Source organism: Equus caballus, chromosome 2 (genome assembly GCF_041296265.1).
Source record: "Equus caballus isolate H_3958 breed thoroughbred chromosome 2, TB-T2T, whole genome shotgun sequence".
In the NCBI taxonomy this organism is placed as follows: domain Eukaryota; kingdom Metazoa; phylum Chordata; class Mammalia; order Perissodactyla; family Equidae; genus Equus; species Equus caballus.
Window position 1 is genome coordinate 72,829,080 of NC_091685.1, and position 19,232 is coordinate 72,848,311.

General features: G+C 36.6%; 1 protein-coding gene across 17 annotated transcripts in view; it reads left to right on the forward strand.

The window, feature by feature from the left end:
* Positions 1-19,232, forward strand: part of DDX60L (DExD/H-box 60 like) — a 92,591-nt gene that overhangs the window by 35,422 nt on the left and 37,937 nt on the right. For 11 of the 17 annotated variants that reach the window (XR_011436690.1, XR_011436691.1, XR_011436692.1 and 8 more), the window contains exons 13-24: positions 1,100-1,205; positions 1,717-1,832; positions 3,422-3,579; positions 5,920-6,172; positions 9,167-9,330; positions 10,011-10,169; positions 11,672-11,821; positions 12,380-12,499; positions 13,232-13,327; positions 15,539-15,654; positions 16,509-16,651; positions 16,762-16,871. Coding sequence is in view for 13 of the 17 variants with exons in the window: in XM_014737783.3 (XP_014593269.3) it covers positions 1,100-1,205; positions 1,717-1,832; positions 3,422-3,579; positions 5,920-6,172; positions 9,167-9,330; positions 10,011-10,169; positions 11,672-11,821; positions 12,380-12,499; positions 13,232-13,327; positions 15,539-15,654; positions 16,509-16,651; positions 16,762-16,871 (1,691 nt within the window). In the remaining 4 variants the exon portion in view is untranslated. The remainder of the gene's footprint in view (positions 1-1,099; positions 1,206-1,716; positions 1,833-3,421; positions 3,580-5,919; positions 6,173-9,166; positions 9,331-10,010; positions 10,170-11,671; positions 11,822-12,379; positions 12,500-13,231; positions 13,328-15,538; positions 15,655-16,508; positions 16,652-16,761; positions 16,872-19,232) is intronic. The other 6 variants (XM_070261392.1, XM_023636328.2, XM_070261387.1 and 3 more) reach the window with 1 other exon arrangement.

The following is a 19,232-nucleotide window of genomic DNA, read 5'->3' on the forward strand; positions in this document are numbered from 1 at the left end:
CAACATTAGGTAAGCAATATTCAAAAGATAGTGACTGAAAACTATCCTGAGTTGATGAAAGACATGAATACTTGGATTCTGGATGCACAGCAAATCTCACATAGGATACATACCCCTACCCTCAAGACTACTAGACACATCATAGTGCAACTGCACATACCAAAAATAAAGTCCTCCAAAGAATAAGAGAGAAAACAGTTACTAGAGAGGAACAAAAATTAGACTGTTAGCAGACTTCTAAAAAACAACAACAGAAGCAAGAATATAATGAAGCAGTGTCTTTTAAGCAATGAGACAAAATTCCAATCAGTCATTGAAGGATATTGTACCCAGAAAAAGTATAATTTAAGAAGAGAAGATAACTCAGATATTTTCGGATACACAATAACTGAATTAACTAGCATTACACACTCATTAAAGATATGTGTATAGAATATAATTCAGGAAGAAGGAAATTGTCCCAAAGGAATGTCAGAGATGCAAGAGAAATGCAAATGCAAATTTTGTATGCATCAATAGAAGAATATTGTCCCGAATTTAGTGATAGGGAAGGAGAAATACTATAATAATTTTTATTCATCAATAATTAGGAAGAAAATTGGATAAAATAATCTGTTAGTCTATCACCATATTCAGCACATAAGCCATAAATAGGAACTATGAAAATAAAAATTCAAGGAGACTGTGAAGAGTATTCTGTGATTAATTTTTTCCTATTTCTTTTGTCATTTTATTTTCATGGAGGCCTATGTGTAGGTGAACTCTGTGTGACTATTTTTTCAAGTGCTGCTATTTCTTTACTGTGACATAGGAATAAGCATTTAGAAATGGAAAACATATATGTCTGTCTGTCTATCAATTAATCTATCTGCAACCATCAATATACCTAGCTATCTATATGACTATGTACTCTTTCTTTATATTGTGTCTTGCTCCAAAATGTTTGGTGTGAGGACTATCTCACTGAGAAGAGCTAACTTGGTAACATTAATAAAATTCACGCAAAATATTATGTTTGCGCAATTTTGAAAGTAACGTTCAAAATTCTTATAGGATAGTTGTGTATTTCCTCCCAATTTAATTTTATGTTTGTTTTTAGATGTCTCCCTGGGAAAGATACCTAAAGTGGGTTTTATCCCAATGACATCTGCTATAATTGATAAATTTGTCGGAGATGTGATGAAGGATTTGCCTATTCTAAAGAGGTATAGAGTTAACAAAGTGCCTAATTTAGTTCTATAAACTCTAAAATACTTGTGGAATGAATGTCTCATCAGAATGTCTATGTATCATATGATGTCTGGATATAATAAATTAGATATAATAATGTGACTATAATATATGTTGGAGTGCATATAATATCTAACGTATCAATGTAATTTGAACATTACTATAAAAATCTATATAGTTTTGAACTTATAATAAAATTACTCCAGCTCTATAAGCTTTAATAAATAGTTGTTGATATTGATGGGACTGTTAGAGGAATGGTAGAAATTTGGGGTTCTTGTGTGTCTTAAAAACTACTGAGATTTCATAACCTACATCATAGCATAGAAATAGAAAAAGGAGTTATAAGATTTCTATATTGTTATAGGCTGATATTTATGTTCTATATTGTTATAGGATGAATATGTTAAGTTGTATTAGAGGGACCTAAACTTTTATATACATATAATATTTAATTATATATATTTTATATATATATTTTTACAGTGATGCTCCAGCTGTTACTTCACTGCTTAAACAAAAGGAACGTGATGAACTTTTGCACTGGCATGCTCACAGACCCCTTAGTAATGACTACGACAAGACCAGGTGTCTTTTTTATGGTGAGTTCTGTGACCACAATAAAATAGAACTTATATGAATTGCCTTTTCTTCTCTTCATTGAACAGTGAAAAAGTATTATATTACAAACAAAAATTATATTTTAAATGAAATTAGTATATCTAGAATTGGAGAAGCACTTCAGGAAGTATATTATCTGAAAGCATCCCATTATATTGCCTAGTGGGCATGTGTAGGTATGCATGCGGATGTATCTATTATTTCAAATGGAGATTTATTCATCTTATAAGGAAGTACGTATACGTGGTATTGTTGCTAAAAATATCAGATGCTGTTATAAATGGGAAGGATAATTTATACTTGTAGGAATCTATCACTAGAAGTAAATATGCTGATACAACCCTAGTCTTCCTAGAAATTTCAGCTCTCTTCATACTACACAATTGTCTAGTTGGTTGTATGCTGATAAATACCAACATAACTGCCCACAGAAATTCAATAATGAGGAGGGGCTGAAACTGCAATAAAGAGGAGTCATGAAACCATAAAAAGAGGTCCTTAAAAAATGAATTAGGGGATCTTTTCTTCCTGGTTCATTCTGATCTTTAGTGTGTTTTTCTCCAACCCCATGTTTGTTTCCACCTTTCTCAGGACTAATAAAACTTCTTTTAGAAGAGTATAGAAACATGTAAAGTAAACGTGCCAATTGTCTAAATATATGAACCTACTTATATAACTGGCTACCAAGATTCTGCATGATGTATCTCTGGAATGGTTTGATTTGCGTCACGTATAGATATAGATACAAGAAAACAACAACAACAACAAGTGAACATAACTTCAGCTCATTTATATCTTTTATGTTTTTAAAGAGTGTTTCTTAGGTCTAGGATGAATCTAACCTCCCTTGCTGGAATTTTCTGTGTCATTTGAATTTCTGCACGGTGAAAGATAATTGGTAGTAATTTCTCTCAGTTATAAGCTCTTGAACCTTTGGTCATGGCTGGAGTAGTGGTTTTCCTTTTCAGGAATGCAAATAGTCAGAATATTCTATATCAGAGGTCAACAAACTTTTGCTTAAAGAGCCAGATAGGTAATATTTTGGGTGTTGCAAGTTGAGAGACAAAATTGAGGCCATGATGTAGGTACTTATATAACCATTTAAAATATAACAATTAAAAAATGTAAAAAATGTGCTTAGCTTGAAAAAAAAAAGAAAAGCAACCAGACAAATCCCAAATTCCCAAACAGGTGCTGGTCGGATTTGACTTTGCACGTCTTAGTGTGTTGATCTCTGTTCTAGATGAATACATTATTTGACTCTGTCTCTACCTGCCTCTTCCCCTCTTCTTCTGCCAAATGACAGAGGTGATGTCCAAGTGCTCTTGGAGTGGGACCTTAGCAGAGCTTTTTATCTTCTCTCTTCTTCAAATAAGATAAGGAATTATTTTGTTAGCATGTTATAATCTGACCTCATTAGCAAAGGTTATCGTACTAAATTACTGTTTGGAGTTAAAATGAAAAAAAAAGAATGTGTGGGTGAGATGGTGTAGGGAAGTAATGAGGACATTATATCAGTATTTAGTAATGTTTTAAAATACATTTTACATTTTAAGTCTTTCTATTTCAGAAAATTCTAGAGACCTACCTGTTTTTAATGTGAAAAAGAATCAGAGTTATCCGCAGTTTTATGGGAAATCATTAGAATCAGTCTCTTCAAAAGTCATTGTAACTCAAACTATCCAGCCAAAAGAGGACTCCTGGGGAGCCAAGAGTGAAATATCACAGGTAGATTCTATGTATTTTACCTAATTTTTGTTTTTACAGTGGTTTGCTTTTCTTAAATTGATGTTTCTTCATCTCTTTGGAGGTTTTCTCTATGTTTTTTTCCCTTATGTTTGCTTACAAATTAATTATTATTTTACTTAGTTGCCATTAGAAATTCTAGGAAAATTACACAAAATTTAGTATTTTATCCTCCATCTGATAATGAAAGATAGATTTATCTGATAATGAACCTAAGGCATGAAAGGATTAAGAGCTTGGATTTAGAAATGTTGAATTTAGGTTAAAAGAAACATTTGTTTATTATAATGAAAATCTTTTTTCGTACAGTTGGTAAATTAGGTCTAACATACTCATCAGCTTTGTTGTTTTGCCTGAATTTTGAAAACTGCCTAAATGTTTATAAATTATTTTAAGATCAGTCTTCTTCCTGTCTGGGTGGGCTTCCTCTGTTCCTATTTACTTCCTCTTTGAGGCAGTGTTCTTTCTGCCCTTCCCCTGGGCTTTACTTGTGGACATATATAAAATCCCTGTAATTTGAAAAAAAAAGTTTGAAAAAGATAATGTGGAAAAGGATCAGGTAATATAACTATGTTCATAACTGAAAAAGTGGTTAATTTTATGACTTTGCTTGTGAAGATACTACTTTGTGATCATTCTTTAATGGGATTTCATTAGACTTCAGTACAGCTCTCTTGGCCTCATGGCTGGGATTTAAGCAGAGGCATTGGTTTCAGTAAAACTCTTTCCCTGAGGGCAGCAGTGCTAAATATTTGAGAGAGCAGGAACCAAAGTAATGACCAAAGGCATTCATCACAGCTGCCTTACCTAATTGGAGTAGGTGTGGAAACGTTTTGGAAAATGCAACATAAAGGCCTCAGAGGAAAAACCCCAAATATGAAAACATTTCCCCTTCCCACTAATTTCAGGAAATTCTTAATGGAATTTCTTTTCCTTGCCAGACCCACAACTAACGAATTAGGCTGAAAATGACAGGACTCCAAGGGAATGCATGTCAGTCAAAGAGAGTTTCTGCACAAAGCTTTTCAAGATGACATTGAAAAGTCATCCCTAAGTACACTCCAGGTTTCTTAGCACTGCTATCAGGTCTGTCTCCTAGAACCGTTTCAAAGGTCCATCCAGCCACCTTCCTAGCACACCTGCTTTTGGTTGTAGAGGCTCCACCTCAGCCTGCAGACCTCACCTGCTTGCAGCTGAGAGTGGTCAGTTGGGCACTCCAGGGTGGAGGTCTGGGCTTTACTTTTTTCCCTTTTTTTAGCAGGGGAAGAGTGGCTGTAAGCTAACATCTGTTGCCAATCTTCCTCCTTTTTTTTTTTCTTCTTTTGCCCTCCCAAAGCCCAGGACATAGTTGTATACAGTTCTAAGTTCTTCTGGTTCTTCTCTGTGAGCCCCTGCTGCACCATGGCTACTGACGGATCAGCGGTGTGGTTCTGTGCCTGGGAACTGAAACTGGGCCACTGAAGCAGAGCACGTGGAATTTTAACTGCTGGGCCATCAGGGCTGGCTCAGTCCACGCTTTACTTTAAGCACAAGTGAAGAAGGGAAAAGAGCATCCAGAAGTCACCCCAGTCTGCCGCCATCTGCAGGGGCATTGCCCAGCCAAGCCCTGCCGCAAGGCTGGCCCCTGACACGTGGCCTGAGGGCCTGGGCCCTGGCTCCAGTCCCTCCCAGGAGAGATTGGAGGGAATTGCCCTGGTCACAGTGCAATTCAGGCAAAATGGGAATTAAGTGTTAGATCCACCTTTTGGGGAAGTGGGATAAATTAACACCCTACCAAGAGTGTGTGACTCTTCCATTTCCCATTGGGATTTCTGTTTTTTAAATAGGCAATTTTATCCTCCCTCTTTGCCTAATGTCTGCTTAGATCACTTTGAGACTGTTGGTGTTTTTCAAGATGAATCTGCAAAGGATGGATAGGGGGTGGGGAGGAGTGTGCTCAAAATGCTTTGTGGAAAGAAAGGATGAAAAAATTAGTGAATAAATAAATCTGGAAGAAGATTCCCTACAGTTGAGCCCAGTGGCCTTTCCTTCTCTATTTTATTACATTTAGTCTTTTATTCATAATCTACATCACTCAGAAATCTAGAAAACTTTCTGCAGAGAGAGACTATTTACTTCTATACTGAAGTTTATACTGTTATACTGAAGTTCTGCATTGCGCAAAGACTATAATTTTAAGAAAAAGGCATTGAAAATGTGCCAGTTCATGAACAGGATGATGGTCAAAATCAACAGTAAACACATGAAAATGCTTTCTCACTAATGAAATGGAATCTTGGAGTATTTCCACTTGTTTCATGTCGTGTTCTTTTTCTTATTAAGCAGGATGCTAAATCTGAAAAAGTTACTAGAAAGAAGAAAAGTTCACTTCTCAAACAAGATCAGAAAGAACAACAACAATGGAATGATCTGTTATTTTCTGTTGAAAAAGAGTTGAAAGAGAATTTAAACTCTGGAATAAGGAAACTGGAAGATTTTTTAAAATCATGTAAAAGTAACTCAGTGAAAATTCAGGTTGAAATGGTAGGGTTAAGTGCCTGCTTTAAAGCATGGAAAGAACATTGCCGGGATGAAGGTATATGATTCTATATTATATGGATAGAGAGTAGTGATAAAAACATTAATGATGCTAGTATAGTTATTGAATGCATGGTTATGCTAAAATCTTTACATACATTATCTGATTTTATTCAGCCATACCCTCTAAGATAGTTATTATTATCCCTATTTGGCAAATGAGGAAGTGGAATTGCAGAGAGGTTCAGAGACAGGGTCTCAACAAAAGAAATTGAAGAGAGTGGGTAAAGAAAGGACTCTTTCCGAATGTGTGGACATAATTAAGGGCACCGACCACCAAGGCAGGAGGAGGCCCAGCAGTGGAAACAGGGCCTGTCAAAGAAGAGAAGCCATCACCTCCTGGGAGATCTGAAGTTGCTGTTGGGAGGTGATTCTCCATGGGTCTCTCATGTTTCTGCATGCCTTGCAAGCAGAAGCGCTGACAGCTTTTTTTCCAGACTATGTTTTCAAGGATGTTTGTGTAGTCAACAGCATTGCAGGATAGAGACTGTATCTCCTTCTAGAGTAAAGGCCAGGTTTGTTTACTTGCTAGTGTAATAAAGTTAATGTCTCCCTCCAGGTCAAAGGGACAGGTTTGCTTGAAGTCCATTAGAAAAGATTTGGGTTTTCTAAGTTCAGAATTCCTTAGCTGTGACACAAATCCAGTGTGTGCGCAGCTTCCACTTGGGCTCCCTATCTCCCTGGTGAAACATAAGGGACCAGGAGAACTGACACACACAGGACGTTTATGCTGCTAGCTGTACCATGCATAATAAAGTCCTTTGTCTCTGACCCAGGAGTCTTATGTCTTTTGCCAGCATCCATGAAGCTATGGCAGAGTAAATGATTAGCTTGCTAATAGTGTCAGATTGCAGCCCTTTCATAGTTCTTGACAGAACAAGAGAAGAGAGTGTTTTTCAGAAATCCTCCAGAGCTGTAGCTATAGGACAGTAGATGCCCAATAGCAGCTGCAGCCTGAGGTAGTGGAACACGACCATCTCCAAACTATGACCTAGCAGAGAGGGAACTGGATAGAAATGGGTCCTGGCTGCTTAGTATTCTAAGGGTTCCCTGAAGTTTCTGTGGCTCTCCGTGCTCTGCTTTATCAATGTCTCCAACAGGTAGTAGAGAGTCATTTTTGCAAATCATCATTTGCAAATATTGTCTGCACACTATTTTCAGGTATTATTTCCTCATGTGATTCATATAGTCTGTGCTTTCATTCTTTATTTTCCTAAAGTTTGAAATGTGGAAGAGATAGCTATGGGAAAAATCAGAGAAAAATGGGACTGAGTACAGATGTAATTTTGATGATAGATGAAATTACCACATCTACATCTCTAAACTGACAATTCTTCTTCAAGTAGTTCTAGTTAATTACCTGTCTCGAGTGTCTCCTACTCGGATTCCTTTTATGCACGGCCACATGACTCCTCTTTGTATTCATGCTCTATCTCATTATTCTCTTACCCAAGAAAGACAGTCCCTCAGTGAGCCCACAGGTACCATGCTCATTTCCATCTCTAAGCCTTACCTTATGTAATTTTGCTTATCCATGATACTACATCAGTTAGGAATTGCCATTGGCTGCTATTAACAGAGAGTTAACAATGGCTTTAAAAAGATAGAAATCGATTTTTCTCTCATGTAAAAGAAGTCCAGATATAGGCAGTTCAGTGCTGCTGTGGCAACTCTACACTGTCACGAGGGACTTAGGCTCCTCTGTCATCATACCACATCATCGCTGGTGTGTGGCTTGCCTTCCTAAGGTTATGAGGTTGGCTGCTGAAACTCCAGCCATTATGGTTGTATCCAGAATAAAGTCAGAAGAAGAAAAAAGGCAAACATGTACCATCCCAGTTGTGTTTCCCCCATATAAGGAGCCCTCCCAGAAATTCCACCAACTTCTGCTTACATCTCAATGGCCAAACTTAGTCACAAAGCCATACCTACTTACAGGGAGATTAGAAAATACGGGCTTTTAACTGCGCACATTGCCATCTCCGTTAATATAAATATTGATAAGGAAAAATGGCGTAATGGATGTTGAGGAGGCAATTATCATCTCTCCTACAGATATCCTCCTCCCTGTCTCCATCTGCCTAAATTCTCTCTGTCCTCTAAGGCCAGTTTATGGCCCATCTTTTCATGAAGGCTTCCCAACTACTCCAGCTCACGTGACACCTACTGCCTCTGTCACTCCTGCTGGACCCTGAATTATAAATCAGGTTTCATACTCATCTATGTCAAGAGCAATCTCTTGTTCCTCCAACCAGACTGAAAGTTCGTGGATGTAAGAACTCTGTCTTAAATTTCTTCTGAACCTCCTTAAAGCATAGATCTGTGGTTTGCAGAAGCAGGCGTTCAGTAGTACATGTTGAAGAGAGAGGGCATTACAACAGCCCTGACCTTGTGTTAAATAGTAGTGGAATAGAAATAAAGAGGCTATATGTGAACATATATAGAGTCTGTATAGAATTATTGGGGTGTAGTGAGGTTCTATTTTAGCTCTTCATGATTGGAAGGTTCCACTGATTGTTTCATAAACACAAATATAATATGTGGTCGAGAGAAGACCTCAGTAAATGTTGCTGATGTTTTGATCAGGTATCTAATGTCGCAGAGTTTTTTCTATGCACATAGAAGACACATGAAAATAGCGTGCAGGTTATTTCTTTATTTTCCTGTGAAAATTCGTTCAGAACTGAGTTCAAATGGTTCTTATCTCTGCTATGAATTACAAAGTTTGTGTCTTTTTTGTTTTATTTTTTCCCTACACTTAAACAGCTATTTTGAAGCTATTAGATGATATGGAAGTGTGGATAGATGGAGTATTAATTTTATTTAATCGTGAGTTTAGTTTTTTTAATTCCTTAAAACTTCCACTAAAGTCAAGTAAAATAGTGAGTTTAATCAGATTGTGTTAATTGGTTGACTAGATAATTGTCATGAGTGATCAAGCAATTGTTATTTCTGATGCTTTTTTTAACGGTTTTACTGTTTCTTCAACAAGGCAAAATTTCAAAAGATTTAAGTATAGCTGTTCAAATGATGAAAAGAATCCATTCGCTTCTGGAGAGATACCCAGAAATTTTGGAAGAGGATCATAAATTTATAGCCAAATGCCTTAAATATTTAGGTTTTAATAATTTGGCAAACTCTTTAGATCCAACCCTGGTAAGATAACTAGAATTTCTCCTTACCTTAACTTTTAACCAATTTTAATATAGTAGATTAATTAATTGATGTCATAAAGGATCTCATATATACAGTTAACTGAACATATTTCCTCTGCTTCTAGTTTATTAAATAATAGATTTGAGACTATTTATTACTAAACTAGCTGCCAAAATTTGAAGTAAATTAGAATATGAAAATTTGTACAGATGCTTTCTGGAAGCAGGGATTAGATACCAGATGATCTCTGGATGGCACTTTGAACCCTCTTGGTAACAAAAATGGATCCTGTACTTAATTCTAGCACCATATCTAAAGCCTGTAGGGAGAATGAAGGCTAGGCTTTAACAGGCTTCCAGCTTTCAATTCTAGGATGAACTTTTTTTTAACAGTAATATCTGCTGTTTTATTTATCCCAAAAATGATATTTTAGATGATAAAACTTTTCTTCCTTAAATATGAGACTATTTAAAAGCATGGTAAAAATGCCTTGTGCATGGAACATTTAATAAATAAACATTTAATATTTATTAAAGGTTATTTATATAAACTTAATAAATTGTATAGTAAATTTAATTTATATGAATTTAATATTTTTTAAGATATCAATAAGTATTTCTTAAATGTTTATTTAATTTTAAGATGATTTCAAATAAAATAATGTATTGAAATAATAACAGGTAACAGGAGATGATGAGAAAAGGAAGAAAAAGAATAAATATGCAATTGACATTGGACCTGCTAGGTTTCAACTACAATACATGGGCCATTATTTGATACGAGATGAGAGAAATGATCCAGATCCCAGGGTCCAAGATTTCATTCCTGACACATGGCAGGTAATGACAGGAAACATTGTATTTTCTTAATCAGTGTGATTTCAGAGCTTCTCTTTACTTTGTCTCTACATGCTATATTTTACTTAAAGTTTTAAATTTTGTGTAATATAATTTGAAACTGTTTCATCCAAAAGGTGAACTGTCGACTTTTTTCCACTTAAGGATTGTGACCCTTCATCTAATATATAAACTGTTTTCATGTGGATACTTTGATTGAGTCACATAGACATCTTTGTCACATTAGCTTAGAGGAATTTCCAAATATTGCCTATGGCAACAGAAAAACTTGTATATAGATATAAATATGTACAGGAAAATTTCGGTGGTCTAATCTGGGAGTTTATATGTAGGTATCCAACAACACCATCTGTGACTGGATAAGAAAGATAATCTGATTGTGCATCATATGCTCCTTGTGTGCTAGTAATACAACCTGTCACCATCCAATTTGGGCATTTTCTGAAAGTTAACTTTTTCTATAGTGATCAGTCAATTTTGCCTTGGATTCATGTAGGAGGGTTGTAGGCAAATGGGCTGAAAACGTTTTAAGTGAACAGGAAATTGTGCAGAATCCTTAGTCAGTAATCCCACATTTTAGCTCTTCTTAGACAAATTTATTTAAAATTGAAAAAGGTTGGTTAACACATGAGAATAAAATATATCCATGTAGGAAGTCAGAACCTGATTTTCTTTTTTTCTAGAGCATGGGGAGCAGTTCCGCCCTTCAATATGGGTCATAAGACAGCAACATATTCTTTATTAGGCCTACACAAATTGTAGTTCTTCTGCTCAGTTCACGCTAGTGTGTCTCTGAGAGGGAACCGTGAATAAAGAGAGTAGACAGGCAGGTGTGTTTTCCCGTCTTCTGCTTATCATACTGCGAGCAAACAGTATTAAGACTCTTTGACTAGTCATGTTTTGACGTAATACAAGCAGATGCCCAAGCCTTGAGTACCCGTGAAGCTCTTGCACACCTTCAAAGGTAGTAGATGGTTTTCTCCTGTGTCTGGAGAATGTGGCTCGAGTTCCATGAATCATTGACTTTTTCTCCTTCTTGGCCTTTATTTACATCATCAGGAAAAGATATATTGATATCTCTCTGTGGATGAAGCTAGATTAACCATGGCATGACTAATTTCTTGGAATTTAATTTTGCAAAGCCTTTTCTGAACTTAACTAAACGAGAAGTAATTGGAAAAAATGTTTTCCAACTGAAAAGGATGCTTCGCTCAGTCTCACTTTCGATTTTTCAGAAAGAAAACTCTCCCTCCAGGTCAAAATGTAAAATAAAATTTCTTTTCTGAGGCAAGGATGTGAGTAATCCAGGCATTCTCATGAATCATCCTTCTGAGTGTTTACCAGACCTCATCTTCAGAGGTTCAGAGTTCTGGGTGCAGCATAATACAGGCACAGGACCTAGAGAGGGTACAAGTGATATTGTCTTTGTGTTGGTAATATGCTGTTTGCTTTCTTGACAAAAAATGGTGCTCTTGACCCTGCAGCGAGAGGTCCTTGATGTTGTGGATAATAATGAGTCAGCAGTGATTGTTGCCCCAACATCCTCAGGCAAAACCTATGCTTCCTACTACTGCATGGAGAAGGTGCTGAAGGAGAGTGATGAAGGGGTGGTGGTGTATGTTGCACCAACAAAGGTAACGCTCAAGCAACTTTAATTTTCTCTTTCGTTTCTGAATCTCTCCTTTAAAATAATGCTCATGGTCATGTGGTAGATCTCGGCCCCTTTACTTTTTAACTTGCGATTTCTCCTTCCAGTTTCAAAGGCTGCAACAACACTTTCCTTAGAATTAGAGGGAAGAAAAAGTCTGGCCTCCAGATTTTGATGGCTGCTCTCAAATTAGGCTTTATACTTGGCTTCAGAGAAGCATCTGCCTTTACTGACACACACCTTCTCTTGAAGCCTTGATCATGCAGGAAGTTTTTTCTGGTGTGTGAGGATCTTTTCCTGGATTTTCTTTTGGGGGAAGCTATGTTTATCTTCCTTTTACCCTCTGTTAAGTGTTCTCATTTAAACCTTATTTCCTTAGCCGAGTAACTCAAATACAGTCATCTAGTACTGAGGGATAGGAATAGGGTTAAGCTTTCTAGGCGCGTAAAATAATATACTTGTGGACAAATTCTGTTTGTCCTCTGAGGTTTTACATGTCTGTTCTCTACTGAATGACTAACAGGTCTCTTTCCTTGTCAATCAGGTCCTTGTCGGTCAAGTGGCAGCAACCGTTCAGAATCGTTTTATCAAAAAGTTACCGCCTGGCAGTGCTCTATGTGGCACTTTCACGAGAGATTACCATTATAATACACTCAACTGTCAGGTATGGCATATTCGTGAATGAATTCGTTATTAAATTACAGAACAGTACTTAGATTTCTCTTTTACTGAGAATCTACATAGTCACAAACCCTTGTGGAAATAATTTCGTTGAATTTGCAAGAAATGCAATTGCCATATGAAAAATCTGAGCTTGTTCCACTCTAAAGAGTGGGAACTAGGATCATCACTCTCTAAGGACACTTACATTATGACCTAAAATATCAAGAAATAGATTATTATATCTCATTTTAATTTATAAAGGGATTTAAGTCGATTTAACAAAACTACTACATTATTAAATAACTACCCAAGCTCTTTTTTTCCATTCAAAATTACTTGTTCTTATAAATAATAAAAATTTAACCCTATTCATAATAAAAATTTATCTCAAAAATATTGTGTTTTGACAGTGTAGCTGTTGTTAGGTAAATTATAGATAAAGATAGGTTTTCTCCCTTACTGAGCTCACAGGTAAACAATTAAGACTAGACAAAATATGAAGGAAGTATTAGGTTTTTTTTCCCCCATTTTCATTAATCCAAATGCTCATAAATCTAAGTACTTAAACTACAAATATCAAAGCCACACCATGACCTTAAAACTGCCCTCACCAGCAATGTTCTGTCCTAATTCCCAGTAAGTACCTGCAGCGACTTTTTAGATTCGTATTACCATGCCTGACACAAAAGAAATGCTCAGTAAAGTTAGCTACACTAATCGTTTATATTTTTAGGTACTTATCACCGAGCCTGCATGCTTTGAAGTTCTGCTGCTTGATCCTCATTGCCAAAAATGGGTGAAAAGGCTCAGATATGTTATATTTGATGAGGTAGGTTCTGGGCTATTTCTCTGGGTTGATATCCTAGTGTGTATATGCTCTATAATTTCAGATTTGAAAATGTAGGGCACTATGATGGTAATTATCTAAGTTGTTGTTTCAGCCAGGGTACCAACAGAAAACGGATTGCATATTCAAATTAGCATAATTCTTAGTGAGGTGTCTTTACAGAGGGGCTGTTTACAAAGGTTTGTGCAAGGAAAACCACAAGGTGAGTGCTGTCATCCAGAAATAATACAACCCCAAGCTGTTAACTATGTGAAAGAGGAGGGGTGGAGGAGGAAGCAGTATGGAACACAAAAGGAGAGAAAGTCTGTAGAGATAGCCTCTTTGGGAGGAGCAGTGACCTTGGTGGAGGAACATAGCCAGTCAAGGTTGACCTCTTAGGAAAGGAGCTAACAGAATAAAGACCTTGACCTGATTGTTTTCCTTCCTTCCCATGTCTTGCCTGAACTTTCCAGTGGCCAAACCCAACAGAAGCTAGAGAGCTAGGAAGGTCGGTTGAGCTGGTTTCCGAGGTCAGATTCCTTGGGCAGAGAGCAAAATGGAAAATGATTTAGATCTGGAGGGACATAGCAATATTATTATCAACATGATTTGAAGGTGATGAAATAGAATGCAAACTTTATATATCTTTGCTTCAAGGAATTTTCAGCTTTAAAGAGAACAAGGTGACAAACCTATAGTGAATCTACCTTTTCCTTGTGTGAAGTTGGGAGCAGGCTATCAGGCTGTTGTTCTGCTTTGTTTGGTCCTGAAGTATTCTATTTCTTTTTTATTCACTGGGTTGTATTCTGTCTTGCTGACCTTAAACATTCCTGTTCTAAGGGGAAACCAAACTAAACCAAACCCTTGATCTTCACAATGTGGAATCTTGGACTGTGGTCTCATCTCCAAATGCATAAGTGTAATGATGTTGAAACTTGGGTAACTCAGTTTTCCTGATTTATGCATATGTAAAACATGCCTACAGGAAGGCTTTACAAGTTACTGCGTATTTTAGAAAGTTCAGAGAAATTGTTAGCTGATAAAAATATAAAGTCAGCATTTGGTAAAGTGGTTTGCTATCTGACCAAATCAAAGTCAGAAGGGATAAAGAAATATACTGGTTTATTTATGTATTTATTGTTAGGCTCTGATAGTAAGTCTTTCCAGTTGAATCCCAAGGAAGGGTCACAATTTATTTTATTTAATTAAAATCAAATTTTGGGCCTCCTCTCTAAGTCTTAATTTGTATCATTTAGACAAAGGTAATTGATTCATTCGTTCAACAAATATTAATTAAGTGCTTACTATGTATTAGGCACCGTGCATTTTCCCTGGTATACCGGTAATGGCCTTATGGTGTAGTGAGGGAGAGAGTAATTAAACAAGGAAACATACCAAGGAAAATGTAAGTCAACATTATGATAAGAACTCTGAAGAAAAAATCAGTCTGCTGTGACCATGATAATGGCAAAATGAGAAGTAAGGACAGCTTTGGATGGGTGCTCAGGAAGGTATTTCTGAGGGAGTGACCATCAGCTTCCCTTTGCAGGGTAAGTAGGAATAATCAGCTAAGAGAGGTGGATGAGGGTTTAAGTAGAGGGAGCCATGTGTGTGAAGGCCCTGCGGTGGGACAGGTGTGTTCAGGGAATGAAAACAAGGCCAGTATGTCCAGGGCAGAGTGAATGAGGGGTAAGAGTGGCCTGCAATGAACTTGGAAAAGTGAGCAGGGGCCAGATTGTGCAGGGTGTTACACTTCCAGTTAAGCAATTTGTATTTTGCTCTAAATGCTTTGGAAAGACATTGTAGAGCTTTAGTTAGTGACATGGCCTGATTTGACTTAGGCTAAAAATCCCATTATGGCTGTGATGTGAAGAGCGTATGGGGAAAAAGTGGAAGCTAAGAGAACAATCAGGAGGCTATTGTAGAAATCCGGGTGATGGTAGCTTGAATATCAGTATGAATGGAGAGGAAAATATGGCTTCAAACAGATTTTTAGAGTTGGAATTTTTGGCATTAACGATGGATTATTGTGGAGATTGAAGAAGAGTTAAGTGTCAGTGACCTCTATTGTCTGACTTCATCATTGTTTATTTAGGTTTGCTTAATCATGTGAAACTGGAGAAATGTGCATGACTATTTAATGCTTCTATGCTTTTTTCCATTTACCATTTTCAAATCAACTTTTCAACTGATATTTTTTTTTTTCTTTACTAGGTCCACTGTCTTGGTGGAGAAACTGGAGGAAAATTTTGGGAGCATCTTCTTGTCATGATTCGATGTCCCTTTTTGGTTCTTTCGGCTACCATAAGTAACCCTAAGCTTCTTACTGAGTAGGTATAGGTTTCATTTTGGACAGAATGGTAATTATATATTGAATGGTTGAATAATATACTATCTATATGGTCTTTAGTCTTTAAGGTTATTTCTATAACATTATAACTTTCAGATAAATTTATTACCTTATCTTTGAAACTTCAGAGAGTATAGCTTCTCTAAAAATATTTTGAAGATATGTTTCCTGGAAGGGATAGAAGGAAGACGTCTTCCCCAAAAGAACATCAAGGTCTCCCACAATCAGATATGAAACTGTGTCGAAAAATTTCCAAAAATTCTCAGATAAGTGTCATCTGAAGTGATAGCGTTGTATCCCTTTTTTGTTGTTGTTCTTATCTAAAAAGTAAAGCTAAAATGGAAATAACTTGGACACAGCCATTGACCCTGAGGTTTCCTAACATTTTTCCACCTTGTCAATGGTGATTGTAAGAACAACAAAGCCTTATTACTTGAATATCAAGTATTGTTTTGTTACCAGACTTGATTTTCCCTAGTAACAACCACCCACTGCAATGATAGCAACAATGACAACAAACACTTACATCATGCTTCCTATGTTGCAGGTATTTTAACTCATTTAATTCTTACAACAATCTTATGAGGAAGGTACTACTATTTTGCACCATTTTGTGATGAACAAACTGAGGCATAGAAAGGTTAAGGAACTTGCCCAAAGTACACAGCTATGAAGTGATGGAGCTGAGATTCAAACTCAAGCAGTTTAAATCCAAAACCCATGTGCTTAAGTATAACTTTTTAGGCATGTGGAATTTTCTTTGCTTAAAATATCTAAGTTCTTGGTAAATAGTTCCATATTCTGCTTAAATAATATGTATATTTATTCTTTAAGGTGGCTGCAATCAGTAAAACAGTACTGGAGACAGGAAGACAAGATGATGGAAGAAAAGTTTATTTCTGAAGTAAAGTCTGACCAGTGTCTCAACTTTCTCAAAGACAACTTGCATAGAGATCAATCATATGAAGTTAGACTCGGTAAGCTTGCTCTAGAAGCATAGGGATTGTTTTATTTTGCTTTAAACTTATGTATAAATACTCATCATTATATGCCCACTAATTTGGATATTCTTTCTCTTCATATTTAGTGCTCTATGGAGAGAGATACAATGATTTAGAAAAGCATATCTGTTCAGTAAAAGACAATGACATTTGTTTTGATCATTTTCACCCATGTGCAGCATTAACAACGGATCATGTACGTATAAAGCCATATTTGTCCTATTAGAGGAATACTAGTGTATATCACAACTGGAAAGTTGTTCAATTAACCTTCATAAAATTGTAGCATGTATTCTTTACAACAGAGAATCTTAACCTTAGGTCGATGGACATCAGGATGGAAAGCACTCATGCTAAGCATCCAGGGGGACTGCAAACCCCCTTACAATTTTGTGTGTGTACTGTTTTCTAGATTTCATTAGATCCTCAAATTATCTGGGACATCCAAAGTTTAATAACTACCTCTAGAGAGGAAGTAATGAATAATTCTAATCTGGGTTCTTTGGTTTGTTTATTCTTTTTCTTTATTTCCAGACATTGTCTTTCTCTACCCAGTTCTTCTTAGCACATTTTTCTGCCTTCAACTTCTCTGTGACTAACAGTTCGGCTCCAGCTGTATGGGCACCCTTGTTCATGTCAGAATCTAATCACCATCAATTGATCTAAACAGGGAAGAGACACTTCCCACTAACATGAAAATCTTGACGTGACTTTTTCCACGGTGGATCGATAAGATGAAGGCCTTAAGAGATCTCAGTTGTGGCACAGAGTTGTGAGTGTGGAAGGATTTATTAATTTCTGGTGCTTTTCTCTCTTCCTTTTACATCCTATTCCCATGATGAGGTCATTTAGGCTCAAGTTGCCTCTCGAAGCTAAAATGACATTAGCCAACAGATGGTCTTTTCATTAAGCTATGTTCAAAATTCTACTGTTCCATTAATCTTCCTAAAATAGAATTCTGATCCTCTCCTGCTCATAAGCCTTCAATGTTTCTCCATTGGAAACAAATACATTTCAAACTTCTTAGCTTGGCGTTCAAGGCCTTCTCTAATCTAGAGTCACTTGCCTCACCTGGAAGACTTCACGTTGTATGTTGTACCTGGAATGCTTTACCCCAGAGGCTAAACTCTGGCTTTCCAGATCCTATTCATCTTTCATGTCTCTGCTAATGAGGGACTTTATTCAGAAGTCTTTCTATGATCTCTCCATCTTGAAGTGATCTTCTTTTCTGATAACATATAGCATTATTTATATATTTTTAAATGACAGCAACTATGGTCAGCCTACTATTATAATTTTTTTTGGCATGCTTTTTCTTTTAAACTAGATTCTAAATTTTCTGATGAAAAATTTTGTACATTTTCACCTCTGGATTATCTTACAGATAGCTCATAGTGCCTTATATCTAAAAGCTGCTCAATAAGTATTTGTGGAATGACAATGACCAACATATGTTGAGCATTTAACTATGTGTCAGGCACTTGCTAAACATTTATATGTATTTCTCTTTTCACCTTCGCAATGTCTTTATAATAAATGCGCTATGATTATCCACAATTTACAGATGAGAAAGGAGAAGGATAGAGAAGTTAAATAGCCCAAGGACTCAGTTAGTAATTGTCCAGCTAGGAACCAAACTCAGATGGCCTGATTCTGGGGCCTAATGCTCTTAACCACAGTGTTACACTGAACAATTTATAGGTTGAATGCCTGAGTGAGTGCTGAATGGAATGGACTACACAGACTCTGAGCTGTGATGGTAAAGGTTGTATAATATCCAGCTGAAGAGATTCTGTCTTTTGGATGGTTTCAAATAGAATTTTATTAAGTAGCTTTTCCTTTGCTTTGCACTGACCCAAACCAAATGCTATAAAACTCATTCTTGCCCCTCATCATCAACTCCACGCCTAGAGAATAGATATATAATAAAGACATCATTTTTTAAAGCTTTCCAATGATTTTTCTGACATTTTCAGCATAGAATTCCCAGTCATTTTCTAATTGAATAGTATTTTGTAATTTTTTAATGGTTTATTCTGCTTGGTATGGTTCAAGACACATTGTCTTTAATCAGCTGTAAGTACAGTGGCTAGGCGTACTTGGTGAGATCATCATTTTGGGCCACGTGCCTTTTTCTACTTTCAGTAGCTATTAATAGAGTAACTGGAAAGCAATGTAACCACTACAGTGTGCTCTGACCCTGTATGACTTCTGACCCCGAATGGCTGTGCTCTTGTAGGAGTCTTCTTAAATCTTGACTCTTACATCATACCTGGGGATAGATACAGAGACCTATGCTTTTTTAAATGTTTAGACAACTGTGGTTAAGTTTCTGAGGTGTGTATTTACATAAGACGAAGTTGAAATTGCTCGATCATGAAGGGAACAGATTAAATTGAGGCAAAAAAGAAGAATGAAAGGGAACACATCCAACTTTGATCCTCTCCTCTCTTATTCTCTCACGGAAATAGTTTCAAAAAGGAAGGGATGGAGCAGGATGAGTGAGCTCTCCTTAATCCAGCTGTGATGAGAGATTGCCTTCAATCTACATGTGACT